Below are 11,384 nucleotides of genomic sequence, written 5' to 3'. Positions count from 1 at the left end.
GCAACATGCTGTTTAAAATCCATACAATGTAAAAGGTTAAGAAATTCATTTGCAACAGCATCAGGTATGTAATTGTGCATTCTTTACAAAGGAGAAAGGTAATTACTGCTCCGCTGGCAGGCTGGCATATTGTTTGCAGCTTTATGGCGAGTTTATAAGACGGCCGAATGGCAACAAATATGAATCGGAATTTTTAATTAACATTTTTAATTAAAAATTTGGAGGTATTAAGAAACTGTAATGACTTTGCTGTCAGGTAAACACAGCTGACTCTCACATGATGTGTCACCCGGCAGTTTTCACCCAGATTATAAATCTGATAAAAAGTGTTTTTAAGACAAAATTATGGATAAAATATTCTTCAGGTTTTTTTTTTACTAGTTTTAATGTTTTGACTGTTTTGAACATCTTCTGAGGATGGAGGACAAATATAAAGAAGATCAAGCCAAAAATCAGATTTATAAACTCTTCTTTATTCCAATTGTTGTGAAAAATGCTGATGAAAAAATGCTGTTGGAAAAATGGATAAACTACAACAGGCAGGTCACAAGCTCCGTGCTCCACTCCATTCTGATGAATATACTTGTAGACAAACAGATACATGTACGTCTAAGTTTTCCTCATCTGAGCTGGAATCTGGATCAAAACTTTACGACTGGATAGATTCAATATTGCTCGCAATTTTTGTTACACAGATACTATTGGGTTGGAGCTTTAAGCTTGTGGAAATGATTTTAATTTTAAGTAATTTTAACTTATTTATTTATTTAATTTTTTTGTGGTTCTTTGGAATTCACAAATCATATATCAGACAGAAACAAAACCAAAAATCTTAGATTTGAATCAAATCGTGGGAAAAAAGAATGACATTACATCTCCAGTTTTACACTTTTAAATACTCTACAGGGCATAAAACATTCATTCTGATTGTGTTGTTTATGGAACTTTATGTCAGGAACTCAATAGCGATTTATCCAAAAATTCGCTTTTTTATCTCCACACACCAGCTAACATCAACAAATGGGAAATTGGAAATCCTCACTGCCATGCACCACTTGTAAGATTGAAAACATGTTTCATATTGAAAATGTAAAGCAAATAATGTATTGGGTTTTTGCACTTAAATATGAACAAATCAAATATGTGTTTAGGGTCTCACTTTTGTGAAAACAGGTTTGATGGTTAAAAATTAAAATTCACACGCAAAAAACATCATAAAACTTGATGTCAACAATTTGTTTTGTCTTTGTAATAATTTCAACTTCACAATATATAAATAAATAACAGTCTGTTTTTTTCTATCTCACTACCAAAGTACTAAAATAATTCAATTCAGTTATTTTTTAGAATGATCTAATTCCAAACAATGTCAATAAAGGTTATCAAATTTCTGCTCTAACCTCAATTTTTTTTACTAACAAGGAATAGTAATAAATAAAACTACAAATTATTACTTTGAAGACCCACTGTGATCATCTATTTATCTATTCTCAAAGCGTTCCCAGGTTATAGTTATGCAATTTTTAGCAAAAATCAGCAAAACTGTGTCGTTTTCTAGGACATAGTTTCTACAGAGTGGCAGAAATTCATTAATATTCACTTTTGAGTTGGCACAGAGAAACCCCCCGTCCCTGAGTGCTCGGAGCAGGGAGCATATTTTCTACGTCACAAATTTGACCTTTTTTAGAACTGCATTTTTGCCTGCTCCTGATCCACATTGATTTGAATAAAGAAATACTCTTAGAGTTTAATTGTCTTCTTCCATTGTGAGAAAAATGCCACAATGTTAAAAACATCATTTTCACTGATAGGTCTTTAAAATGTACAATAAATAAAGTGTTTTGAAACCATTTCCTGGATTTAATAAATCAAAGTAGCATTTCCTAGGCGGTGCTAGATTAAATTTTAAATTGATAAATTGTAAAAAGAACAAAGCGTCTGTCGTCTCACCTTTCCGTTGTTGGACATGTTAGGAAGAGCCAGGCTTAAGAGGAGAAAGAAGCAGAGAAACAAACGGAGAAAGAGAAAAGAGAAAAACGTTGCATGCAGGTTTAAAATGCAGGAAGGGGGAAGAATGGGTGAAGGCGTTGGGGGGAAAAGAGTTCTCATGAAAAAGGAAAAATGCTAGAATAGAGAATCGGTCCACTTTTGGTTTAATGGATGCAAACAGATATTGATTAAGACAGACATCTGAACCTCCTGGAAACCGGGTAGCCTACATGAAAAATAATCAAACACCAAAACAGAAAGAGCCAAAACGAAAAATAAATCTCTCAAAAATAAACCATTTTCTGTGTGTTTTTGGCTTCACAGACGAATCAATCAGACTGCGTGGGAGGAGGGAGGTGTGAGGAGAGGAGAGAATGAGTTGGACGGGGGCCTGAGGCGGCCGACTTCAACACACTGTGAGATGGACCAGCACACATGTTCACACATGCACGTGCACTACACACATGCAAAAACACACAAAGGGAGGATTTCTGCTGAATAAATTCTTTAGGAAGACCAAAGACTTTTCAAATGCTCGCCTGCAGTTTTTCAAACCACCTCCCTGCTGATGGACTGCCGCTCAGCGATGCTGCTGCGGTCGACAGTATTTTACACCCTGAAAATGTTGTGTCCAGTCAAGCGATAAGGCTGACGAAGCAGGAAGACTTCAGACAGAAAAAGTCTGGAAATACGACCTTTCAGTTCTAAGCAAAACCTTTTCAAACCATGACTTTCAACTTAAACAAACATTTTTTTTTTCTCTCACCTTGGTGAACTCTGAGTTCTGTAAGTCGGCTTCGGGGCACCATCGTCCTCCTAAAGCGGTCAGCATGGCGCAGTCCTCCTCCTCCTCTTTGCTGCAGGCATTAGTTGGGGAATAAACTTCAGCGGGAACGTCCTCCACGTCTGCACCACTGCAGCTGGAAGTCCGCAGCTGCAGACCACGCAGGAACAGGTGACATGCTTCCAGGTCAGCCTCCCAGATCCTCTCCAAGCCGGAACAACCACAACTGTGAGAGCGAGAGAACGCAAAATGTGGATCGGGTCTAACAGCATCTGCTTTAGCATCCAACTGGGCTGACAAACTATTTACAGATGGAGTCAGTCCTTCCAGACTGTTATTATTAAACCACAAAACAATACGGAATAAATGCTAATGTTGATTAAAAATAAATCATGACAGTTTTTCTGTCTAAATTTCTGTCTAAATTGCAATAAATACATGACTAATGCCTAACTTTAAGTTACTTTTATTAAAGTTCGATCGTCTTATGATCTATTTTTAAAGCGTCTTTCATTTAAGATTCTTAGCCAAAGTCTAAAAACCTGTGTGGTTTTCTAGGAGATAGTTTCTGCAGAACAACAGAAATTCATTAGAAATTCACCTCCGAGTTGTGAATGGGACTGTTGGCGAAGAACAACTCCGCCCCCTTCCCCTCCCCATTGCTGAGAGCTCCCTGTTTGTGTTTACGCACTCTCCCACTAACTTACAGCCTCAACCTAATCTTATCAGGGCAATGAAAATGTTGAGCAATACTGGAGCTATCCAGCCGTGCAGTTTTGATCCAGGTTCTAGTTCGGATCAGGAAAACAAAGATTTACCATGGATCTATTTGTCAGCAAATGAATGCACCAAAATGAACTTTTTCTGGTAGATTTTTGTCATCTGCACCTGATTCACAGCAATTTGAATAAAGAAATACTCAGAAATACTCAAGAAACACTCATTTTAAGCTGAATTTTCTTTATATATGTCCTCCATCATCAGAAAAATGCCACAAAAAACACCAAAACTACCATTTTTATAGGAGTGAGTCTTTAAAACAACGAGCTGGTCCAGATTAAATTAATCTGAGGTGACATTTTGGGCCCAAAGATCATAGATTCAACACCATGATAGGTTTTTAAACATCCTAAAACGTCAGTAATGTGTAGAAAACATAAAGCATTTAAACAGATGGATATGTGCAGTACGTATGCAACATCCTAAAGGAGGAACAGTTCTCTGAGCCAGGAGAAGATAATCCGTCACAAACACCAATTCTCACATTAAAGGATTCAGAATCAGAAAATTAAAACACCGTTTTACACTTTACGCACACAAATATTCTCATGTAACCCTCCAAGATACTGTCTATAATTCAGCTTGCTGTCAGCTCCCTGCTGCGGAGCCAGATTTGAAAGATTGCTCACTCTCCATGATGCATAAACATATTCAAAAGCAATCTGCACGCTCACAATATTGTTTAATATCCCTCCTCGTCTCTCCCACTGATGAGAGATCTCTCTGAAAAAATGAATGCCATTTCGTCTTCAACCCATCTCTCGGCTGAAAAGGCCGTCAACCTCCTCACCCCGCCGCTGTGCGCTTTTCTAACCTTCATTTGGCAGGGAGACAATAGGAAAATTGCTCAGCCCGCCTCTCTAGCCTCGCCATCGTGCTCAGCAGCATCGCTGCTTCCCAGTGTCCTCTAGTCCATGCTATTGTTGTGCGTCTGTGCTGAAGAGGACGCACAAACATGCAGATCTGTGAGGACACAAACTCATAAATCATTCTGTGCCGGGTTCAGAGGAGTACAGTCACCAAAATGTCAAAGCTGGCGCTGACAATCTGCAAAGCGTCTCTTCAGCGACAGCCACAATTCATTACAGATTACTGGCGGCGGCGTTGGGGCTCTGTTTGTGATGAAAGCTCCCACTAAGTGTCAGCGCCCGAGCATCCCTGCGACGGAGGTGTCCCGGTGCCCGATGGTTTGAACTCCGTGCCCAAGGGTTAATTGGTGGCAGCCGCTCGGCCTGCCATCTGACAACAGCAGGGTGGGCGCCGCTGATGGCCCAGTAATAAAGCAGGGAACCAGACAGACATGATTCTCATACAGTCAACCAGCTCTCCTGGGGGGGAGCCGGCTGACAGCACAGCTCCTCGTCCTCCAGGCGCTCCACACTGAAGCAGCAGAGGAGTGTAAGGACACTGTAATTACTGGGTCCTGCTGTTACCGGCAGACCACCGCAGACCGAAGAGGGGTTGGTAAAATGTATATGCTGTACCCAGATAATGATATTTTTCTTAAAATCTAAAATATTTATCCCAAAAATGTGGTTTTGTTTTATGTAAATGTCAAGGTGAAAACTGCACTAGTCACAATAGGTTATCTGTATTATTTCCATGAGTGCTTTTCCTATTGGGTCTGAATTTTATTAAATACATAAAAGTTCCCTTTGATACTACTACTAATAACAAATGAGAAGAAACACTATTTGTACTGCCTCAAAAATGAAGACAATTATAAAGATAACCTCAAAAAACAAATGTCATGTCAATAGAAGGTATTTCCACCATTTGATGCAATGGCAGCTTGACGGTTATGTCTCCTGCTCCTCACTAGGCTCATGAGGCGTTTCACTCTTCCCCAAGAGCAGTTCTGCTCGGTCAGTTGTGGATGGAGGTGGGATCATCCAGTCTCTGCTTCCGCGGGTCCCAGATGGGCTCTATGGGGTTCAGGTTAGGGGTCATTGCTCATCATTGCTCGTCCTGTGGTAGCGTACTCTGTAAACTTGATTGGGGGGGGTCACTGGTGTGGACAAGTCCCAAAAATATTGTTTCCTCACTGCAGTACCAAGCCAGATTTCTAGAGTTATGTTTAGATCCTTTTAGTATTTATTTATTCATTCATTTTTTCTTTCATGGTGTGGCGATATGTCGATGTGTGTTTGTTTTTGTGCGTGTGTGTGGAAGGGTGGGGCTTGCGGGTATTATCTTTTGCTTTTAAAATGCTATATTATTTTTTATTATTTTTTTTTTTTATGTTAAGCACTTTGAATGAAATTCATTTTTTTTAAAAAGTGCTATACAAATAAAGTTTGATTTGATTTGATTTGATCATACCATATGAGACACTCCTACTTTCTGAAGTCCAGCTTTGACTATTTTAGTACGATGTGATGGAACATTATCATCCATGAACAGAAAGTTTGGGTGTTCTGTTTGGGGAATGACGATGGTTCGATGATGTCTCTGAGGTAAGAACGTGAAGGGACTGAACCATCTAAAAGAACCAGATGGGTTTTTCTCTGACTAGTGATGCCTGTCCAGACTGTTGCTCCTCCTCTACCAAACCCAACCGTGGGGACCATGTTGACCTCAACTCACTTCTCCAGCAATGATTACGACCATCATTTCTGTTCAAGGTGACCTAACATTCATCAGTAAACAGGTCAGTAGACTTTTTCCAGGTCATGGGTCTTGTGCCACAATATTTATGACGGTGTCTTGGTGTCATGGGAGTCACCTGCAACAGTCGTCTGACATTCAAGTCAAAGCATAGGGTTGGTTGAGAATGATTTGTCTAGAAACCCTAGTACCCCTCACGTCTGGTTAACGGGTCTTCTGATGTGAGACATTTGGTAAACCATGTCTGGGTGCAGAGGTCCTTAGTCATGGTTCTTGTCTGTCACTAGCGAGCTCCACGCCTGGGTGTGTCACAAACTCTACCAGTAGTTCTTGCCTTTGTGATTTTCTCTGCCTACTACCAACCTGAAGGTGCACCCTGGTCAGGTGGCGCTGCTCGTCCGTTAAGCGAATTGATGACACATTGAAAAGGTTTTTCTTTTCAAATTTTTGGGTTTTGGCCCCAATAGGTAAGACAGCCTGTAAAAAAGTGAGACCATTATGTGGAGAACACTGAACGAGGTTTGTCTGTCACCACAATACGATTGCCTTCCCAAATTCTGTGGAGTGAAGCAAACACTGTTTATGAGCTCTTCACCATATCCCTTACTGATCGTGAGCAGTGTAAATGAAACTATATGTCCTGTTGAAAAGGTGACCCGGTGATGCTTCACCTCACCGTTACCATCTCCAAAGGAGGTGTTAATAATATGATGGCCTCCACAACCGCAGGTGTGATGACTGTAGCACTACATCCAAGGTCCTTCTGCATCTTTAACGCACCTTCATTAATTTGTTCCTAAACTGATAATGAAACACTTTGGTGCTGCTCGTCTCCACTAAGAGAACATGTCTGAACGTGTCTCACGTATAATAAATGTGACAACTGCGTCTCCATGGAGAACAAGTGTGTAAAAGTAGGGCAAACACCCTCTTATAATGAAACATCTACATTAATGTATTAAACAACACTGTGCTCCTACTAATTTAAATGACTTTTTTCCATTCCGGTGACACACTTAGCAGCATCTGCATCGCTCTAACAACCTGTTCTAGTCTTTAGCAAGGAAGAGATAATTGGTTTTTTCAACACCATCCGTCACCACGGCGACCAGACATCTCTCGCCACACTAATCTGCCCCTCTCCTCCCGTCTCCCATCCGCTTCTCCTTACATCCCATCACCGCAGCCCTCCATCAGCGATAATGCACATTAGGGCGGGCTGATGGCGTTTACGCCGGCTGATGGACGCTCACTGAGTATTTTTTACGGCCACGTGAGGAAAATGGAGTCCGGCCAAACACAATACGCTGCAACTGCCAAAATATGAGCTGCTGGAGCTCACCTAAAATCAGAGCTGCTTTTGTGAAGATGATTTTGGAGCACCTTCAGAAAAGAGGCTGTCTGAGGCGGTGAAAGCCAACAAATTACTACAGAAAACAGCAAGACAGAAAATTAGCCTGAAGAAAAAAAAGGCCCTTTCATGTGATTATTTTAAAAGTAGTAGCCTGACACATTCATGATACATGTTATTAGAGGGTTTTAGAGAGAAAAATATAGAAGCTCAGCCTAAAACAAATATAGAGAAGCTTGTAGTCTAGTGTAATTTAGGGGATAAATGCCTACTTTTTCCTCAGAGCAGCTACTAGTTGAGAAGCTGTGAAATTGTGTGTTGTTGCTGTGATACACAAGTTTTATAAAAATGACGAACCTGTTGTTGCAGGTTTGTCTTGATTGAAGGTTCTTCTTTTTTGGGTCTTTATCAGTTGTAGTTGAAGAACAGAAAAAGACTGAGACTCTTTTAGAAAAGCCTTCATGGATTTACGGTTGTTATTCATGCATATAGGTTAATGGATATATTGTGACCCCACAACAGACTGGTGACCTGTTCAGGATGTACCCCACCAACACTCAACAGTAGCTGCATGGACCCCCAAAGGGATTGTTCAGAAGATGGATGAACGTTTGCTTCTTATTATGGGGATTACACAGAAAACCCTTTAATGTGACCTGGTCACTTATACAGGCCATTAGCACTCAGTAATCTGTCTGTATCTGAATTATCTGAACCAAATTGGATTATGACTATCTTCATTAATGAAGCTTTTTGTGCAGCAGTACGAGACAGTCTTGGTTATGAACTGGAGTCCGTTGTGGTCCTTTTTTGTTCTGCTTTTGGACTCAGCAAAGGTTTGATCTTAATAGTTGGAAGAAAAACTCAGAATTCAGACTTTGAGCTGCTGTGAAGAAAATATATTTCTACAGTCAGTAGATGGAATTAGACAGCTGGAAACAAACCAGGTGGAGGCAGAGGCTTCACTGTAGTTTGAGGATCAGGTGCAGAACTTAAAGCTGAAAAATAATTCACCACTGAGATGTTTTCTATGGGGAAGCTCTAAAACTGTCAAAATATTTCAGATGAATCAAAATCAGCCAGTTGTGATCCTAAATCTACCACATCTACTGCAAAAAAGGAAAAAAAAACTAGATGTTATTTAAAATTACCTCGTGCAGAGCAGCAAGTTTGAATTGTTACAGCATTCACTCATTTCCATTAATTTTGGTTATTTTTTGTAAAAAAAAATTATGAAAAGACATTTTAGTTGACTGTATTTTAAATAAGTAGATTTTCAGTGAAAAAGCATATCTGTTTAATTTATTTATTATTGTTAGTAACATTTGTTGTGGTTATTCTTGGCATTTCGTTTGATTCTGTGCAGTTGAACGGCACTTTGGGTTTGCCTAAAGTTAAAGCACTTTATAAATAAAACCGAATATGACCGACTTTCTGCTTTTTTATAATTACCAGTATGAAGCCCAATAAGACAATTGCTTTTGTGATATTGGGCTATATAAATAAAATTTAATTGAATTAAAATTAATGTAAAAAACAATCAGTTGCAAATAACTCAGTGAGAAAGATATATGTTTAATATATATTAATAAGGCAACGATTCCTGCATAGAGGTTTTGCTTGTAAAGCAGCAGTCATGCTGAGTGAAGTTAAACAGCATTTATCTAAAACAAAAATTCAATATTAACTCAAAAATGTAAATACTGCATCTTCTACAGCAGAAAATGAAGATTAAAATATTAGTAATCACTATAAAACAGAACACAAGTGTGAGAACATAAAAACATTTTTTATTTAAAAATTCAACATTATTTAATTTTATTTAATTATACACAAAAGTTAAAGCTTTTTACTATTCAGGTAATAATTGCAAATTGTTTTATATTTATTTGATTCTCCAATTGAATGAGTTTTACTTGTTTGCTTTTTATTTTAAACTCCTACAAGATTAATTTCACTTTAATTGCCTAAAAATAAATTGAAGGAATGCCGCTTCCTGCCTCTGCAGACCACAAGTATGAATGCAAACATTTTAAACAGCAAGAGTCTCTTCTCAAAAGTGAAGATTTATTTTCCTCTTGTTGGTGCTTTTTTAACTTAAATGTCAACAGACTTTGATGAAAATTATGTTTTTCTTGTTTTTATATGTTCTTGTAGAATTTTTCTGATGATGGAAGACATATATGAATAAAATTAAGCTTAAAATTGCTTCATTTCTATGATGTCTTTATTTAAATAGTTGTGAATCAGGAGCAGATTAAATAAACGCAGTGGAAAAGGGTTGTATTTGTGAAGTAGAAAATACTCTGGGAGGGTCACAAAGCTCCCTGCTCTGAGCTCTCGGCAACAGCTAGAGGAAAGGTGGGCGGGGTTCTGTGCTAACGGTCCCGCCCACAAATCAGAGGTGAATTTCTAATGAACTCCTGCCGCTCCACAAAAACTATATCCTAGAAACGTTTTTTTGATTTGGGGTAAAAACAGCCTAATCCTAAATAAAAAAGACCATTGGGAACACTTTGAAAATAGATCAAAGATGATCGAAGTGGGACTTAAAAGCAAAGAGTCCTGCTCTGAAAAATCTGCCACATTAGCCCCATCTGCCCTGTTGACAGAAAAGGTCCAGAGGCACAACTCCCTGGTGGGGAGTTAGATTGCGGCCATGTTGCTCCCAAACCACAAAACCTCCTGTTCTGCTCATCCTTGCATGTTTCAGACACCTGAATGCTGCCAGAAACTTCTCTGTGAATCCAACACAGGAGGCAGCAGACCACAGAAATATGAGTGAAACAGAGGCACGGGGTATCTGATCATGCAGGGTCTGTAGTATTGATTGGATGAAGAGGAGATGGTCATGAAGACAGCAGCTTTAAAACCACAGAGACGCATGAAACTTAAGAAATGTTGGAAGAAATAACCTGAAGAAGAGGTCAAACTGATAAACTATTAATGATAAAAATAGGCTAAAAAGTAGAAGATGACCCTTACAGTTGGGACATAAAGAGGCAGAAATGAAGGGATTGTTTGAGGACACATTGATCTGGTAGGAGGACGACAGAAGTGGGAGGCTGCTGGTCATTCTTCAGCGCCGTACCTGTGCAGTCTGTCCTCCAGCAGCTCCATGTACTTGCTTGTGTTCTCTTTTAGTCGCTCCTCTGCAAAAAGCCCAAAGGAAACAGACTGTTACTTCATTTGCTTGCTTTTATTGGTGATGTGGTATCCTAGCAACAAATCACATCTCCGCCGTTATTAAACTCACTTGTCATTTGCTGTGTTATATCTGTACAGCGACTGTACAGGTCTGTGCAGAGCACCAGCTGTCTCTCAACACAAACACACATCTGAGGAGCGATCGCTCCCCCTACTCCGAAAAGGAATTAGTTTAGAGATGACCTGAGGATAAAAGGGGGGTTTATCATCGCATAGATGCATGATTCCTGCCAGATTTTCTGTAGGGAACAAGTTAGATAGCTTATGCTGCTTCCTGCCCACTTCTACCAGCAGCGAGTTGTGCCGGAGGAGGCAGACGGAGACTGCCGACCGTTGTTCGGGGTGGAGAGGAGGGTAGACTGAGCGGCGTTAATGAGCTCATGTATGAAACATGAGAATATGCCTCCCACAGCAGGGGATCCTTCAACGCAACAGGATACATTCTCACCAAAATGCACCTTCTATGCACAGTTAAGCCCAAATATGATTCACAACTCTGTCAGATTAGTGACAATTTTATGCAAACAATAGATTCCTTCAGCCTGGAAATGACAGCAGTCAGACGGCGTTCACTCGTTCTCGGTGGAAGTTCTCAGGAAGAGATCCAGATGTTTCCCCCAGGAATCATAAACTGATGTTTCAGTATGAATATAAATGTGACATGAG

At 39.7% G+C, this 11,384-nt stretch overlaps 1 protein-coding gene across 1 annotated transcript in view; it reads right to left on the bottom strand.

Moving 5' to 3' along the window:
* The window catches only part of disc1 (DISC1 scaffold protein), a gene marked incomplete at its 3' end in the record, with an annotated part of 47,382 nt that overhangs the window by 10,286 nt on the left and 25,712 nt on the right, over positions 1-11,384 (bottom strand). Inside the window, 2 exon segments of the mRNA XM_024297525.2 lie at positions 2,756-2,999; positions 10,603-10,663. Coding sequence (XP_024153293.1) covers positions 2,756-2,999; positions 10,603-10,663 — 305 coding nt within the window.

The sequence above is a fragment of the Oryzias melastigma genome, linkage group LG15, assembly GCF_002922805.2.
Source record: "Oryzias melastigma strain HK-1 linkage group LG15, ASM292280v2, whole genome shotgun sequence".
Taxonomy (NCBI): Eukaryota; Metazoa; Chordata; class Actinopteri; order Beloniformes; family Adrianichthyidae; genus Oryzias; species Oryzias melastigma.
The sequence above is the reverse complement of the archived record's forward strand: the minus strand, read 5'-3'. Positions and strand labels throughout refer to the sequence as shown.